Source organism: Stigmatopora nigra, chromosome 19, assembly GCF_051989575.1.
Source record: "Stigmatopora nigra isolate UIUO_SnigA chromosome 19, RoL_Snig_1.1, whole genome shotgun sequence".
NCBI lineage: Eukaryota > Metazoa > Chordata > Actinopteri > Syngnathiformes > Syngnathidae > Stigmatopora > Stigmatopora nigra.
Genome location: NC_135526.1, coordinates 1,077,813 through 1,096,223, shown reverse-complemented (window position 1 = coordinate 1,096,223; position 18,411 = coordinate 1,077,813). Strand labels below are relative to the sequence as shown.

Sequence of the window (18,411 nt, the reverse complement as noted above, 5' to 3'; positions counted from 1 at the left end):
ATGTACAGTAGTCAGTGAATTTTGAAGCTACGACAAATGCAAGCATGGAGGACTGTACACAACCTTGAAATGCCCTTTCATGCAAAACATCTGTCAGAAAAACAAAAATAAATATTCAAAGTTCATACGTATAATCAAACTGGGATGCCGATCCACATGTGAATAAGCTTTTTGTGATTCTTGGATCCAAAACTTGCTACTATGACATTCCAGTGCAAACATTGTAGTATGAACATTGCCGTCAAACTTCCGCAAAACTGCTGATTTTTGTCAAAAACGACGACTTTTGTTTTTGTTGGGACTAAAATGTAGTTTGGTACCAAAGTATTTTTCAAACGGAATACTACTAATTAAAAAAATAACCACATAGAAGCCCAGAATGCACATGTGAGCGACACATTCTTTGAAAGGTGTGTGTGTTTCCTGAGTGAGTCTTTTTTTTTTTTATATATATAAGTAGGGGGACTGAGGGAGGACGTATGGACAACAAAAGGCGTAACATTGGCACATTGGCTGGACTCTTAACTTGTTCAGTGCTAGTGACGAGAAAACTAGTTGAGCGGAATCTAAATGTTTCATTTCAACTACTAGGTTATCATCATCAGTGAGTTCTATTTCAAATGAATTGAATGTCTATTGCCGTCAATTGCACTGAATAAATTAACGCTAACACTGCTGCTCTCCATCCAATCAGACTACGTCGGAAAGGGGGCGGTGAAAACCAACCAAAGAACAAAAAAAAGCATCTTCATGAGTCCTTACATCATTTTAGAATATAAAAATACAAACATTTCATCATCAAGTGGACACTCCTGAAAAGACGGTTGAAAACTTCAAATGCAGACTATGTTAAACGTACACGTTAGCTGTACCTCTAGAGCGTAGTAGTAACTATCTGAACAAAATAAAAATAATAAATGGCAATACTGTGAAAAAATATTCTCCCATGCTGCTGGCCATTGTTTTTTTTTTTAACCTATGCTTATTATCTACATTAAATATGAATGGATGTACAAAGCAACAGTCAAAAAAAGTGTGGAAGAAAAGTCAATCCCTCACTCATCCTATGGTAACTTTCTCCAATTGTCCCCCCTTTAAAAACAACAACTCTGGTCCATCCATCCTGATGGAAAGAGGAATCATCTGACCACTCATGGTTTAAAGATCACAGTCTTGCAACTAATAGACTAAGAAACTAAGTCCTACAGTTGTCCTTATTTTTTTTTTTAAAAGACGGTCCTACTCAAGTATGATGCATCATCTTCTATCAGTCTTGTAACATGAGCTGAGGCTGGACGAAAAAAACGAACAAAAGCCCCCTAGCTGCACAACTCTTGGAAATACAGCACCCACTTCAAGGTGTGATGAAAAGGTTTGGAGGGTTTTTAAGAAAACGAACAAGGCCTGAGGAGCAAAACTGGAAATCTTGTGTTTTTTTTCTCATTTTTTTTGTTATGTTCCCTTTCTTTCTGGCCAGTTCAATACTGTTTTACCTCTTTCTTTCCTTTTTTTCTTCATTATTTTTTGCTTTTTACCAGGGAGGGGAGGACGGTAAGACTTGGGACAAGAAAGGCATGCTATCCACTGGCCTCATGGCGATGTTAAGCGGACCGGCGATATTCATTGGCATGGGCGTGGTGATGGCCACGGGGTGGGCGATATTCATGGATCCGCTGGAGGGGATGTTGACGGACGCGATGTTGACCGGTCCGGTGATGGTCAGAGGATGCTGGAGGTTGACCGGTGACGTGATGTTGACCGTGTTGGTGCTAATGTTCATCTGAGCCGCGATGGTGACGGCGTTGTTGTTGTTATTGGAGTTGCCACGGTTCATGGCTGTGGTGATGGGAGCAGAAATGGTCACGGGGGTGGCTGAGGCCGAGTTGCAGATGCCATCTGGGGTGCAAATTATAGGGGCATTGGTTAAATCAAGGGTGTCAGATTCAGATTGGTTCAAGGGCCATTTTAGATATAATATTTTGATTTTTATTCTTCTAAATTGATTAAAAGAACTGGATTAAAAGCCCCGAATATTATTTTTTTTTATAGATCTAAAACAATGTGTACTTTAGTCTGTTTTTTTATATATATTTTCAAACAGGAGAATATAGGGCTTTTGGAAAGGGTGGCGTTGGGAATATACCTTTGTTGCAAGAGTTGAAGTTTGCTTGTCCGTGAGTCTTCAGATGGCTGGTGATGTAAGCGGCGCTTAGCATCTTCCCACAGATGCTGCAGGTCACCTTCCCTTCGTGTCTGATCATATGAGAACGCAGACGGTCTTTGGTGGCAAAAGCAGAGGTACACGCCTGCAAGTGCCCACAAGAAAGTTAAAGGTTAGGAGAGGGTCACCATACGGGGAAAACTTAAACATCAGATGTAAATAGAATGAGACTTACCGTCACCTGACATTTGAACGGACGTTCGGAAGAATGAACGTGCTTGACGTGGCAACTCAAGTGGTCCGGCCTGCAAAAAAAACAAAAAAAAAGAATTTTAAAAATACTTTGAAAAACATATCACCATTTATATTGATTGACTCCACTGCAAAGTGAGGTTTTAACTCGGATTCTATTGGGAGTTTAATGAGTGAAGTTTGATAATGAGGGGCTTGTGTGAACCCTTAAAAGTTGCGTCAGTGGCAGTTGATTCTGCAGGATCAATCATGCGTGATTCAGCTTGGCCTAGTTTCACCAAAGCACCACACGGAGATGCCATCATTATATTGGACACTTGTTTACTCTCACTAAAGTGGCCATTGACATTGACACAAGCTCCTAAGCATTAAAGTAATTACCATTATTTGCAGACTACCAGCCAATTTTACAATCACTTTTTACTAATTCATATAAAAGACTAAACATTACATCTATCTAGACAAGGGGTGGTTTAAAGATAAATAAATTAGTTCACTAAAAGCCACCAGGGTCCAAAGTGGGGGAAAAATATCAAATTTTAGCCCAAAAATTACTGTAATGTCATTTTTTCAAGTCTAAAGTTGGAATTTGCTGCCAAACTAAAATAGTTTTAATTCAAATTTAGGGTTTCCGAGGTTAAAATGTTAAAAAACAGCACTAAAATGAAGTTTCAATGTATAATTTACTACAAATCACTTGATTAAAATAGTGTTCACTTTGGGAGGCCTTTGCTGTTGACCTTTCATGGCGACTTGCTTGCATTTATAATCTGAGTTTGGCACAGATCCACCACTGACAGCTGGATAGTTCTGGTGACGCTCACAGTTGAATCACGTTAGTGGGGTGAGTAAGGTTGACTGCGTTGGCACTCGCACTCCAACCGGAAAATTTCATTCTGCCACCAATCTTTTTTCCTTTTTTATATTGTCTATTCACATAAATGTGAACTCAACTTGAAGCCTCTTAGTCCTATCAACCGGAACTTTTGTTTTTTCTGTTTTTTTTTGGGGCCTGATCCAAGAAGAGCAGACATAGTTGGGTGGATTGGATGCCAACAGATCAAGCTAAGTGACGCTGACTCACTGGGCTTTTTCTTTAGTGGCCATTCTCACCTTCCAGGATGTCCATAAATGCCTTACCTACGTCATCACTGGACTGGAGGCGGGCCTGAAAAATGGCTCACATACAAGTGCGATTGCATACAGCACGGGACAACACCATAGTGTTTTTCAATAGTCTTGAATTACTTGATTTCACGTGGGCCGGACCATTTTAGATATATTTAGATTTGTTTTTTATAAATGGATTGAAAGAACAGGATTAAAAGCCCAGAATATTTATTTTTTATAGATCTAAAACAATGTTTACTTTAGCTTTTTTTTTTAAATATATTTTTAGATTTGACACAATTTTTGAACTAAAAACTGAAAAAAATGACAAATATTGATTTAAAAGGAGGAAAATGTGGACATTTAATATACATCTATACTCTTCATTTTAATTTGATCCTAAAACAGAAAGTCGTCATGATTGATTTTTTCGGGCCACACAAATTGATGCGGCGGGCCATATGTTGCCCCCGGGCCTCCACTTTGACACATGCTCATTTTGTCTTGTTTTCACTGCACTTATCAATAAAGACCTGCTAACACAGTACAGTATAATTTCTTTAAATAAGTCTGCATTTGGCAAGATAACCAAGCAGTTGTGACTGTTAGTTATAGTGACAAAAATCCTAGTTTTCCTCACCTGGAAAAGCCTTTCCCGCAGACAGAACACACGTAGGGCTTATGGACTCCTCCATCGTGAGAGCGAACGTGATAGGTCATCCTGTCCTTCCTTTTAAAGCGTTGGTGGCAAATGGGGCACTCAAAGGGCTTTTCGTCAGAATGGGACAGCTTGTGGCGATTAAGGTGGTAGACATCACGGAAGGCCTTGCCACACATCTCACAACCGTGGTTCTTCTTGACGGGCTTGGCGGGTTTTTTGGGGACGCTCTGCTGATGGTGGCCCATGTTACCCATGGCGGACGTCATGATGCTGGCGCCCGACGACACCGAGGTGGTGGCCGTGGAGAAGATTCCCGCCGGCGTGGAGATGTAGGAGACGTTCCCGTTGTTTTCCCGCTGCATGGTGGAGATCATGGGCACCATGGTGGGGGCCGTCTGGGCCGTCTTCTTTGGCCGAGACACCATCTTGATGCCGGTGTGGCTGGACTCGTGGCGTCGCAGGTGGTAGCTGTCGCGGAAGGCTTTGTTGCAGTAGCCGCAAACAAATGGCGTTTTACCTTTGTGTTCCTTCTTGATCACGGGAGCCGGTTGCCGGCCGCCGCCACCACCGCCGGCCACATTGTCTTTGAGCAGATCTAAAGAGATGGAAGGGTTCTTCTGCTCAAGTTGGATGGGCAGGATGGGTTTTTGGTCGATGGGTTCGCTTCCTGCATTGAGGAGAGGCAGCAAGCTATTCTGGGCCACCTGGTGCTGGTGATGGAGGGCTTCATTGGCCTGCTGGAATAAGGACATTTGCGTTTTTAGAATCGGAAAAGAATACATGGCAGATTGGCATGTGGAAACAGGTATGGAAAAGAGTCATTATATTTTAATTAAACTACACAAAAGTGCATTGCATCATGATTTGGATTGATGTCATTTACTTGACATAACACGAATGAAATTCCCTGCTAGCGAGTCCATTTGAAATGCTTTCAAAATGAAACATTTGAAAAGGTCAGTGAGGCCAAATTACTTTCCAAAAGCCAAGAATGTCAGTGACAACATTGTTTTGTCTGGAGTTAACGGTTGTGCCTAATTTGACAAGTGTGAGAGCCAAATAGGCCATTCTGTACCCTTTTAAACGTTGGAAGTGGATTCATCATTAATGACGCCAACGCCACATGAATCAACACAAAAGAATCCAAATACTGTATTTAAAAAAAAAAAAGATCCAATTATGGCCCTGCTGATTCATCTCATGACTGTAAAAACATGCATTCCAAAAGCAAAGGCATGCAGCCACAAAGTCTGCCATTATTTTAAACTGGTATCGTCATTGTCCAACTTACAAACACATTAACAATGACATTTTTAGATGTCAGACTGAATAGACAGGTTGCAAAATTACTAAAATTAAGAATCAGGTCACCTGACATGTTTCTATAATATTATGTATTGGTGTGGGCCAATATAAAAACTCCAATACGTCATTTGCTGAGTAAAACTCAAGAAAAGTGTTGTTAACCATTAGGGTAAAAATAAAAAAAGGCAAAGGTGAAACGCTTGACCTTTCCTTTTAAAGGTTCAATCATCCATTGAGCAAAGGGCAGCCAAGAAAGAAGACGCAAGAGTTTAGGGTTGGGCCTCCGAAAGAAAAATGAACCACACAATGTCCTCCTTATGTCATCTAGCCTATTGTGAAAGACACAAATCTGAGCAGTGATGCACTAGGGCCACAGCAGGGGTTCTTTGTATGCTCATCTTCATTGATTTGGCTCATCTATTCATGAGCTGGGGACATTGTTTATCCACACTGCGCTCGGCCAGGCTGGCAGTCACTTTTGCGACGTGGACGGGGAAAACCTGGGAACTCATCGTTGGTCAAAGTGCAGGGTCAGACTTTGCCACCTTCTAGGAATAGATGGCAGAATGACATTTTTTTTGCCGAGGGCTTCTTTTTGGGTGGCGAGCGAGTAGGACCTGGTCGTGGTAACCATGCAGAGGTGCGGGACCCGTAAAAAGCTGCTGTGCCTTCTTCACGCGGCTCTGAGCGTTTTGACACAAATGCGCTCTGACAAGTGAGGCTGCTTGCTCATAAATAACATCAAAATGGAGGGGAGTGTCCCGATGGCTTTGCGGGCCACTGTAGAATTGAACGGCACTCGCAGCCTGAGTCCGATTATGCGCCGTCTTTCCTCCTGCGTCTTTTGTGTCTCACTATACAGCTGCTTGGCATAATCCCGTTTTGGAGCAAAACAAAGACCATGTAAAAAAAAAAATGATTGAGGGGAGGAGGGGTTGCGGGTATATCAAGAAAGCAGCAGTTCAAAACAGTGCACTATATTTCTAGTCCTACTGTTTGGTTTTAAACTGTTTTTTTTTTCCAGAGTTATACAAACTGAAAATCTAAGCTACAAATTTAAAGTTACAAAATATCATTATAGAAGGGTGTATTGCAATATAGCCAAAGGCTTTTTTTTTGTTAAATCAAATGCGCTGACATGAGCACCTGCCATCAGCTCATATCTAAATCTGCAGACACTTGCAGTTTTTTTTTTGAAGATGTTAAGATCTTGCAAATTTTACTGCTTCTATTACAAGTGAGGACTTATTGTTATATTAGAGTAAAATACAAGAAAAATAGTGCATGTAAATTTTTGAAATGTGAAAATTTGGTCTTAATGGCAGTACACATTAAGGCTTGAATTACAATTACTATATAAATACAGTCAACATATTGAAATGAAACCATCTATTATTTGGAGGTCAACAATCCACCTGAAGTTGAGAATATTGAGGGTGTCACTTCAAAATACTGTGGAAAAACGTATACTCCTGCACTTTACATTAAATCTGCAAAGTAATGGCAAAATCATTATAACAATATTTGTTACTATAACTGAATGCAAGAAATACAAATAAGTATTTCCGAGTCTTACGCTCTATATGTTATGCTACAGTTTGGAATTAAAACTTTAACATTTTAGGATATTTGCACAATTACTAGATCTCCATTAAAAAGTATTGCAAGTCAAAACTATCATAAAAAAAGATCCTATTTCTTAGCCATTTGTATAAACTAAAAGGTTCGGAAGCATTACTTGGCAATTAAAGTGTTTCTCAACTAAACACGGAGAGCCTGGGCATTTACAAAAGACTGCAAGACAAAGTAACAGTGTGAAGTACATCATGCAAGTGTAGACACTGGAGACTGGCAAGATGCCAGATATTTTAAAACAAACTGCACTCTCCATCTGTCTTCATTACCCAAACAGCCTAGAAGTGACACAAAAGGACAAAAACTACCTCCAATAAGAAAGCCTATAGAAGAAAGGGACAATATTAACACATACATCCACATTTCAGACCAAGCAAATGTAATGCATTCATGTGTAAGCTTCAAAAAATGCATCATTGTGTTCATTTACAGATAAAACCAAGTCCACACGCATCTGATTTCAAACTAACTTAAACTAGTAGTAGAAGTATTGGAAAATCAGCATTTACTACATTCAATTTGTATTGCAGCATATGATTATTCATGATTTATCGTGCATCGCAAGTTAGTTTTATCTGTATATGTAACTGATGGGGGTAGAATGATTGGTTTAACGGCGATCGGGAGATTTTTAGCCCTTAAAAACTAGAAATAAAGCAGCATTAGCCTATTCGCAGCTAGTGTTAGCGCATGTTGTGTGCATAGTTTGAATTCTTGTCCGCGAAACTGGGCAGGATAAACAGGCATATAAATGGAGATCCCCGGTTTAATTGTTCCCCATAAACTTCCAGCAACGTGGGATCTTGGCGTATTACGCAGATCCGATGCGAGGGATCACTTAATAGGAGTTTTGGGGAACGTGATGGAGGTTTCCCAAAACACCATTAGCTAACTTGGCTAGTGAACGCTAGGCGCAGCGGGAGGAAAGTTGGCGGCGAACCGCCGTTATCAGCTGCTGAGATTTTCCAAGCGCGCACCATTACGCGGCGTGCAGGGTTGCAAAAATACGCAAATACATTTTTTTCCCAGTTGCGGCAAAAAGATAGTAGTGATTTTATGCCTGATGCGTGTGCACGCAAAGAATGCGATCTTAGTGCGCTAAAGCTGCTGCTGCTGCGTGTGCGGGTCGATTGTAACGGTGCAGCCTCACTTGAAATGATCCCGCATGTTTTGCTGGCGTCGACTTGGAAAACAAACTTCAGAAAATCAACGCGATGGCTCACGACAGCATTATGGTTTTCAAAACAAATGGCGATCTTCAATAAATGATGTTTTTTATGCACTCGATGATCCGATTTTTATTCAAGCCTCGATCCCAACCATCACAGCTGGAAACCAGGATTCGTTTACCATTGTTTTGCTTGGTTACTTGTTCTTTCTACTACGCGTTTAAAAAATCCGATTGCCGCCAAAACATAAAGAGATTATATTTTCAATTTTGCCCCGCGGGCATTACGATCTAACCGTGAACTTACTTGGAAAAGAAACGTACTCCAGCTTGCCTCCATTTCCACACTTAGTAATTCTGTAGGAAACCTAGTAGAAGCCTACAACAAAGCAACCAAACATGGCAGCTGAAACAACTTCCGGTAACCTAAAGGATTGCACCATTTTACGAACAACACGGGGGTGAACTCGTTTATTGTTGAATAAACGCGGATTTTCACACAAATTAAAATAAAATCAGCAACCCCAACCCTCTATAAATATATACCTAATTTACATTGATTAATATATAAATCCTCTCAGTACTAATTTAACCAGCACATCACTCGTGCGTTTGTTATTGATTTTTAAACACCCCCACTGCATGTTTATGCTGATTGTGCGAGGTGCATTTTTTTATTGAGTAACCTCCGCATGCATCTACTTCATCTTACTATTAAGTCCATCAGTAAATAAAACAACAGCCCACTAATGTTTTTTTGTACGTTGCATACAAACGATCTTGTTTTACAATAGAATGCATGTGTTTGAATAAAAGAACTTTCGCGTGGATGGCCTTTCGTTGTTTCATTCATAGAATTGGGATGAATGGACACACGAGGTTGTGATCTCCATGCAGTGGCGAGTCGAGCATCCGCTATTTTGCGTGAAAATGTAGTCCTAGTTATGCAACTATGATGAATACGCGAGGCTTATCTGCCATCCATTGCAGCCTGCATGCAAAAACGTGCATTTGGAAAGGGAAAGAAACACATGGAAATGATGGTATCAAACAAGCTGACCCATTTAGTTGGACCGTATATAACTCATTGGAGTCCCAGCAAGAAGAAAATGATCGTCCCAAATTACAACGTTCATGCAGTTTATGTGCAATAGAAGCAAGAATCTACCTAAATTTACGCCATTGTTCTCATTGGCCACCAGGCGTCACTGTTTCCCCATCTGTCCTCGTGTTGCATTTAAATACAATCCGAATTTAGTCTTAAAAGTTCATTCCATTCAAATGTACTGTGTACATTTGAGTTAGAAAACCCCCCACTTTCATATGTTTGATGACAGTTAACTTCTCAAAATATATTTTTCATCGTTCTTCCTTATTTTGTATCCCAAGAACGATATAGTATTCTGTTTCATTTAAACCAGATGTTTAATTAGGCCAACAACAAAGCACAGTGCTACCGTCTCTTCCGAAGGTGTCTAAGAATTCTAACCGCATATAGTTGACATTGAAGGCATCACAAGCACACCTTTCACCTAGAGACGCAACTTTAAATGCACGCGGTTCACTTGTTTTTGTTTGCAGGTGAGTTGTTTTTTATGGCCTTTAGAGTAAATCATCATATACGTACTGTACTATATTTGTACACCCTCCAATGACATCCTTTCCTGAGGCCATCAGGTTTTTAATGAGGGCAAAGCAGCTTAGAATTACAGTACTCTATATCCAAAGCACTGACTGAGCACGCCGTTTGCACAACATAGACGCACTTTACTAGCAATAAGTGAATCGCTCGATGCACAAAATAATAACTGCGATTGCTGCAAGACGCGATCCCAAAAATGCAGCAAGTTTGTTTGTCGATGCACTTTTTATGGACTGCTTTGCTGACGTTATGGCGACGTGATTTTGCGTTTGATGCAAAGCATTGACGGTAGGACATGATGCAAGGCAAGTATGTCGATTCTTCTTTTTTTCCCCATTGATGCTTCATCTATTATTCCTAAATGATTGCTAAAATGACATGTTTTGGAGTGAGTACATTGGTGCATTTTAAATTCTATGTAGGACACCTCAAATGACACCAAATGGCTTTTTACTGGAATTTATTATGAACAATATTACTAGTTATATGATTTCATTTAAAAAATCATTCATTCTTTCTCCCTAAAGCTGTTATTATCTCAAACCATCGTTCCTCTCATCTGCTTGATGGACATCTCCCTTTTCTAAACACCAAAGAGACTGTCGAATAAGTCCATCATGTTTCATCTGATTAAAAAAGATAAAGAGAAGGAGAAAGAAAAGAAAGAAAAGAAGGAACGGATGTCCCAGGCCGAATTAAAAAGTCTGGAGGAGATGAGCATACGCCGAGGATTCTTCAACCTCAATCGTGGCAGCTCCAAGAAGGAACCCAGGAGCAAGTTGGAGATCTCCTGTCCGATTCCCATCAGGGTGGCTAGTAGCGACCTGGATCTCAGTTTGCCCAACTTAGAATCGGAACACCCAAACAGTTCAGTACTGAATGTGGGACGGGGCCAGGATACCAAGGAAATCGACCACGACCACGACCATATACGCAGCTCTGTAAAGGAAAGAGCGGCTAAGTTTGGAGAATTAGTCAAGTTGAATTCCGCAGTAGTCCCAAAGTGTCCGGCTCCGGCCCACGTTAGCACTTCACGTGAGGTTCCACCATGTAGCAAGGGTCCGGTTCGTATACCTGAACTGGTGGAAAAAACCTTCCCGGGTGTGGACTTGCAGTTGCCAGAAGTAGTGGCGCCCCCGGTGCCAGATCCCCGAGAAGTGACGCTAAAACGACGTAACACGGGCAATTTTGGCTTCTCTTTGAGGAGGACCACCATGTTGGACAGGCAGCCAGACGGAGACGTGAACCGTCGAGTGGTGCATTTTGCCACGAGTAAGGATGGCGCTCTGGGCCTGGCGCCGGGAGACAGACTGGTGGAGATCAATGGCATCAAGGTGGAGAACAAAAGCAGGGATGAGATTGTGGAGATGATCCGTCAGTCTGGAGAGTCGGTGTTGCTCAAGGTGCAGCCCATTTTGGAGTTGAGCGAATTGAACCGGAGCTGGCTCAAGGCATCACGAGACCCCAGCCAGGAATCCCTAACTGTAAGTTATACTCTATATTATATTCAATGGTGCAACATAAAGGAACTACTTATCCATTTTAATGGGTAAAACAGGCTGAGTGTATATTAATAATATTTTTTTCCAGCCATATTCTCTTTTTATAGTGCATTTTATTGTACTGATCTCATTTGGCTCATTCTTAAATACGCTGATACTTTTACATTGACATTATTTTTCAGCGCATATCTATTGCATGTGTGTGTGTTTAGGAGAATATATTCTAGTCTATATACATATTTATATCTAAATAAATCCCCCCAGCCTTCACCATCTTCCTTAACCCCCTTTGACACCAAACAATGGGACGCTAAACTTAACAACGGGCCGAACGTGAATGCAGCTGAGGGCCATATGGTCGCTAGATAGCATCCTATTCATTTCTTGTTATGTGGATTATCATATGTAATCAGAAGGGGCGTGGCAAATATAACTCTTCATTTGCTGGTACACTTAAATGGACTTTTTTCATAGTATTTACAATGCAACACTTATTGTGTGATTCATACCATGCAATCACAATCCCAGCTGTTGTTTACACTTGGAAATAGGATCAGCATCATCCTCATCATGTCACATGATGCATATTATTATTATTATTATTATATTCATCCTGTCCTTCATTGAATGGGTCTTACTGATCGGTAGTAAAAAAATCACTGCAAGAATCTACAAAAAATGTACTTGAGAGGATGACCTAAAAGCATGGGCACTATTTATATAGGGTTATTATAAGATTTGGAATCAGGCTATAGTGCAGAAAGATACCATCTATGCTGCTAAAATCACTTTTCCCCAGTCAAAATTGATTGGAAACCTTTTTTGGGGGGGAAAAAGCAAATATAGAATAATAAACTTACCTCTAAGGTATTTTTATGAATAATTTAAGGATAGCCTGAACTTTGAGGTGAATCAGTTCTACCATTAAAAAAAAAGCAACCACAATAATCTTCACCATTTAAACATTATCATCATCCCTCCTAGACGAGATGATGTGACGAAGCATGGATTAGAAAGAGGCGTGGCTTTTCCTAGGATAAAGACTTTATCCAGAATGGGTGCCTAAAAACTCCCTTTTCTCTACTCTCAGCAATATTTGAGTATGACTGTTTTATTTTTCCAATTGGGGCATATCTTTTGGTTTATTTGGTCATTTCCAAGTATGGCTGAACAAATACTATTATAACTATTTTCATCCTAAAGTCCGATTGAATTGGGTCAGAATGACTTTGTGCGGTTTATGAGTTTTAATCTTTGACTTTATACTAAGCATGTGTCAACCAACAGATTACACGGTGTTGTGTCCTAGTATCTGACTGAGGATTAGCTCTTTATACATGGAGGAACGACGAGGCCATGTGTTGACAGAGTGTTAATGCAGGGTTTCATGTCGTAATGTATAAAAGAAATAAGGGAACATTTATTTTTGTTGTTGTTTTTCCTGAAATTTATTTGATAGGACGTAATTGGCTCTGAAGCATCATTTTCTCATATTAATCATGAGGAAATTATCTAAGAGTGAATTAAGTCTTCCATAAAAAAAATGAATATTTTGAATATTGACTAGTTATGATTTTTTTTCTCTAAATGTGCAACTCATTTTTGGCTTTATTCCAACTGAGCATGACCTAAATGCACATTTGTTTTTTTTGCTCCCTCCTGTGGTTACATCTATAAAATACCTTGACTAGTAATGAGTTGGACGTCTATTTCTGTCAATCTTAGGCACAAAATTCCATCAAATAACCAATTTTGGGCCTTAGAAGTGCCCAAAAACGTACCAAGTGGTATTTACAGACAGTTTGGGAGGTGAGCTATGACACTTTTACTTCTTTTTGGGATTGCCAGGCCTCCAATTTCTATTCCTAGCTGTTATAGGGTCTGAGCAGCTGTGCTCTGTCACTAACCAGCTCCTCACATTACGCCCCCTGACCTCCCCCCCACACATACACACACTTCTCGACGCCGCCCTCCACGATGCCCGCACCTCTCGCTCGAGAGGAATCTGCGCAAATTCATTGAAGAGTGGACTTCTAGCCAATACCTTCGCTTCAGTGACTGAGCAAAGATTGGGAGTTTAAGCAGGCCTAGAGAGAAGGTAATGGACTTGGTGGGCTCTCAATGTGTGTGTGTGTGTTGGCATCTAAGTAGAGACCCTTGTGGCTCGAGCTATTTTTAGGGTCTGACTGATGAAAGCTGGGTGAAACATGTTGCCCCTATAGACATTTCTTTTTAAGAAATGAAGGCCACAGAGTATGCTTAAAAAAATAAATCAACAATGTTTTCTAATGATGTTTTGGTGGGTTGAAGTGTACTTTATTTTTTGGAAAGATGGTTTTTTGGGTGTGCTTATTGGAGAATGTTTTTTGGGAGTGTAAATCTAATAAGATCATCTTTTTGTCATCATTTTTTTTTGTCATCTTCTGTCCTCCTCAGCGCCAAACGAGCCCGTCAACTCGTATGCTCTCGTATTCTGTTTGTCGCCATCGCATACATTGATTCTCCCCACCGCCGGCTTGTTTCATGACGTCTGGGCCGTCACCATGGCGTACAAATCCCGCTTTTCGTTTTGGGAACAAAAGGGAAGTCTTGCTCTGTGTTCTCTTCAGTTTTTTCTTGCCTTTCATTTCATCTCTGCATCTTGTCTGGTTCATGAAAGTGAAGCAAATAGCTAAATGTGTTCTGTCGCTTCTTCTCGTATAGGTTAACAATGAGAACAAGCCAGATGTAAGTGCCTTTTTTAAAAATATCTTCATACAAATTCAACCAATACTAACTGCATGGAAACAAATGAAGTTCTCACTTATTTACCCAATTCATGTTCTGGAAAGTTAGACACTATACTGAATTTAAAACTTTATTGTTGGATAACATATTTGCCAGTCACCTCATTTAAAAAAAAATCCACCTATAGTTTGCAGTCACTTTTTCAAAACACTTATCCAAAGAACTGATTAAGAAATCATCTCCTCTTTATCAGCCAACTCAGTGTCAACAAGTTAATGTTAGAAAATACTGCTAAATGCACTTTAGTTGTCTGCTGAATCATTTAATTAAGTGAGGCCTAAAGCCAGCCATTTTTCAGGAAAAAGCAATTAACTCAAACGGCGGAACGCAATGGATTTATTGCATGCATTTCTTTTAATGCACCACTTTAAAGCAGTGTTTAGCTCACCACCGGCCAATGTGGAACAAAACCTTATTCCCATATGCATGCATGCATGTAACATTTAATTCCTGTCAATTTGATCAATACTTGACATTACTGCCAATTTGCATCCAGCCCGATGTAGATACCCGCCAGCCCAAGACAGCCACAATCCCCAGAACAGTCACCCCTGCAGAAGAAGCCCCTTCTAACACTCCCATGGGGAGTCCAGATACCCCAGGCCAGGGGCAAAAGTCCGGCGGAGAAAAAAAAGCGGCCAAGCTGGTGAGAAGAGTTGTCCGGCGTGTTATTCCTGCAGCCACGGAAGAGCGGGATGTGCCCGAAGCCGCCAAAACTACTCCCACTCCAAAAACCAAGTCTTCCGGAGAAGACAAGGATGACATCTCCATGGGTTTGACCAGCCTCATGGGTCGAGGCAGAACCAAGGAACACCGGCCTCGCACTCGCAACCAGGACCGCAAAGAAGATGTGAAAAAGGAAGAGGAGGAGATCGAGGATCCTACACCCGTCATTTCGAGCGAGACCCCCACGGCGAATGCTCCCACAGCAAATTCCACTCCCCTGGTCGTACCCCCACCTAAACCCGACCCTTTTGCCCCACCAGCCGGTTTCATCCCCGCCCCCAAGCAGACTCTCCCAAGTCCTCCGCCCAGTTTTGTAGGCAGCCAAAAAATCAGTCCGACTCCACTAAAACACCCTCCACTGCAAAGACCTGTGGGTTTCATACCCGTCCCAAAATGCGATCCCCTGGCCCCCCCTGCCGGGTTTATTCCCAAACCTCGCCTAATAGCGGCGAAGAAAGCAGAGGTACAGCGTCTAGCCGTCTCCTAACTGCATGTTTGGCTTGGAGTGGAGCAAAAATAACCAAGCGGTGACCCAAAACTAAGATTTCCCCCGTGAGTCATTACCTTCAGTAACATTTTTCTTCCTCCAACATATTCTGTCTTTTAGTCATAACGGACGTAATGTCATGAGAACATGAAAAAAATCACATTCCTTCATTACATGTAAAGATGTGTGGTTCGGTGGGTGAGTGGTTAGCACTTTGGCCTCACAGTTCTAAGGCACTGGGTTCGAACCCAGGTCGCTCCACCTCTGTGGCGTTTGCATGCTTTCTCTGGGTACCATAGTGTCCTCCAAAATGACTCAAAATAAGGATGTTAGGCTAAATTGGACACTAAATTGCACCTAGTTATAAGTGTGAGCGTGATTGGTCATCTGTCTCTTCGTGTCCTGGGAGGTCGTCCGTCTGTGTGCATGTTGTGTTCCACCGTGTACTCATCCAAGAGTTTAACCTCCATGACAAAGCATCCTCTCTCTTCCATCCCCTCCAGGCTCATTCTACATCAAGTGAACAGGTGTGTGTGTATGTGTGTGTATGTTTGTGGTCATCTTTCCATTTGTGCATTGATAATCCATGTTTCCTGGAGGTATTTCCACTGCATGCCAACTGCCAGCCCTGCTTTTGCAGGTCACCGAGGTCATTCCTACTGAGGAAGATTTCATGCGTGTGAAAAGGATCTTCAACATCACTAACCACGATGTAAGATCTTTCTTCCTGGCTTTTGTTTGCAGTGTGCCTGCTGTTTTTTTTTCCTCAAGACTTTTTTTCCCCTCCATCTCATAACGCCATATGTTCCTTTATATGCAGGGATTTGCTCAATGGACATAAAATGTCATGTTCTACTACTATACATGATGTTTATATAATGTGAAGTGAGCAAACAAGACCATTTGGGTTAGAAATATCGGTTCAAGTGAGCAGGATTGTGTAAAATTAGTGTCAAAACATTTGTCATTTTTAATTGTGGATTTTTTTTGAGCGTCTACAACAATGTAAACACAATTCTTGGTTCTTTGCACTGGTGTTTTTCATCCAAATACGTGGAAGGGAAGCAATTGAAGCCGTGCAGTGGAGCATTTCTTCAGTGATTGCTTTATTCGATGGCTTTGTTGTAGTTGAAAGGGAGCAAAAGGTGATCAACTTTGTCCGCCATGCTGACTTGTGTCTGCTTCCATTTGTGCTCTCTGCTTCTCCGCGGGTGGTGGGATCCCGACATGCTGGCGTCCTCCCTAGCGTGCGCGAGGCCACAAATCCTCTGAGCTGCGACCTCCGCCGCTGACAGTGAGCCAGATCTCTCTCTCTTTGCCACTCGTCATGGCTGCCGTCTTTTCCCATGCTTTGTTCTTGCTCATTTTCACCAAAGCCCATCTTGTGATTTACTGGAATAATCACAGGAATGGAACACTGCAATCCAGCATGCCATTGACGTCAATACACGTCCTAATCGTGCTAACCGGGCGTGGCTTGAAGTTGTACCATAGTTATTTGAGTCCCTGCAATCCTTGTGAGGATTAGTTGCTTGGAAGATGAATGAATGTGTACTGAGAACTCTATACTACACTACTCAAAATTAATCTTTTTTTGCAGTGTTTTCCTCAATGTTTGGTCCATATAATTATTCGATTGATATAAAAAGGTTCTTGTTGTTTACTTTTACAGTTTTTTTGTCCTATTTTTTCTAGCCCAAGGTTTCTGAAGACCCAGTGGCCATCCTCCAAGCTTCACACTTGGAATCAAAGGTTAGACTTGTGTGTTTTTTATAATCTAGTCGTTGGTTAATCTTGTACTTTTTTTTAAACAGATAAAGAATGAAGAAAATGTGGTATCAGAGCAAGCTTGGTACAACACTGAAAAAGTCTGGCTGGTCCACAAAGATGGCTTTTCTTTGGGTGAGTCAATCCCTTTTCAATGCAATCTTTCAAACGTTGACACGCCTGCCTTTTTCTCCATGTTGCGATCATCCAGCAACTCTCTTCAAAACGGAAGCGGACATTCTACCCGAAGGCAAAGTCAAAATACGCCTGGACAGTGACGGCTCTTTGCTAGAAGTGGACGAGGATGATGTTGAGAAGGTCCGATTGCCGCCAAGCTCATGAATTCTGTCATCAAGAAGAAGCTAAGTGACCCATCTTGTGTCTTTTGAATCTCAGGCAAATCCACCGTCGTTCGAGCGCGTGGAGGACCTGGCGTCTCTCCAGTATTTGAACGAGTCCAGCGTGATGCACTCCCTCCGCCAACGTTACGGCAGCAACCTGGTGCACACCCATGCCGGGACCAACATGCTCATCGTTAACCCCATCAGTGCTCCTTCCGTGTACTCGGAAAAGGTACGCAATATTCACTCTGCAGATTGGAATTCAATTGAAAGGGAACCAATGGAGTGTTCATTGTTGTCAAATTACTGCCAAGGGTCCGCTGAAATTATATTTTTTGCATGTTCTAAATCCTGTTTTGACCCTATTTTTTTTCTTCTTCACACAGGTGATGCAAATGTTTAAAGGCCATCGAAGGGAGGACACCGCCCCCCATATTTACAGCATGGCTCAGTCGGCCTATAGGACTCTGTTGACCACTCGCCAGGATCAGTCCATCGTCTTACTGGGAAAAAGCGGCAGTGGCAAGACTACAAATTGTCAACACATCATTCAGTACCTGGTCACCATTGCTGGCAGCACCAACAAAACCTTCTCCAGTAGGTTTGGAAGATGCCGTCCGTCCGTGTACAAACTCCTAATGTACTTTACTACGCTCTAATTTGTTTGTAGTGGACAAGTGGCAGGCGGTCTACACCATTTTAGAAGCCTTTGGCAACGCGTCTACTTGTATGAACGAGAACGCCAGTCGTTTCTCCCATATCGTTTCTTTGGATTTTGACCAGTCCGGCCTCATGACCTCAGCCTCCATTCAGGTACTTTTTTGCTTTATTTAGTGGTTTTTGTCTTTATTTTTATGTTGGATTGGA

At 41.5% G+C, this 18,411-nt stretch overlaps 3 protein-coding genes across 5 annotated transcripts in view; 2 read left to right on the top strand and 1 right to left on the bottom strand.

The window, feature by feature from the left end:
• Window positions 1–751: 751 nt before the first annotated feature.
• Window positions 752–8,736, bottom strand: LOC144213038 (vascular endothelial zinc finger 1-like). The gene is made up of 5 exons (XM_077741281.1): window positions 8,600–8,736; window positions 4,164–4,921; window positions 2,397–2,466; window positions 2,144–2,306; window positions 752–1,896 (listed from the first exon to the last, which is right to left on the bottom strand). The coding sequence occupies exons 1-5, from the start codon at window positions 8,630–8,632 to the stop codon at window positions 1,532–1,534; spliced, it is 1,389 nt and encodes a 462-aa protein (XP_077597407.1). The 5' UTR covers window positions 8,633–8,736; the 3' UTR covers window positions 752–1,531.
• Window positions 8,737–9,726: 990 nt separating this feature from the next.
• LOC144212591 (unconventional myosin-XVIIIa-like) overlaps window positions 9,727–18,411 on the top strand; it is a 36,475-nt gene continuing 27,790 nt past the window's right edge. For all 3 annotated transcript variants that reach the window (XM_077740592.1, XM_077740591.1, XM_077740593.1), the window contains exons 1-8: window positions 9,727–9,873; window positions 10,462–11,418; window positions 17,132–17,188; window positions 17,251–17,338; window positions 17,415–17,521; window positions 17,600–17,776; window positions 17,931–18,141; window positions 18,215–18,357. In XM_077740592.1, the coding sequence (XP_077596718.1) occupies window positions 10,552–11,418; window positions 17,132–17,188; window positions 17,251–17,338; window positions 17,415–17,521; window positions 17,600–17,776; window positions 17,931–18,141; window positions 18,215–18,357 (1,650 nt within the window). In that variant the 5' untranslated portion in view covers window positions 9,727–9,873; window positions 10,462–10,551. The remainder of the gene's footprint in view (window positions 9,874–10,461; window positions 11,419–17,131; window positions 17,189–17,250; window positions 17,339–17,414; window positions 17,522–17,599; window positions 17,777–17,930; window positions 18,142–18,214; window positions 18,358–18,411) is intronic.
• On the top strand, window positions 14,064–15,443 carry LOC144212592 (uncharacterized). The gene is made up of 2 exons (XM_077740594.1): window positions 14,064–14,163; window positions 14,720–15,443. The coding sequence occupies exon 2, from the start codon at window positions 14,804–14,806 to the stop codon at window positions 15,434–15,436; it is 633 nt and encodes a 210-aa protein (XP_077596720.1). The 5' UTR covers window positions 14,064–14,163; window positions 14,720–14,803; the 3' UTR covers window positions 15,437–15,443.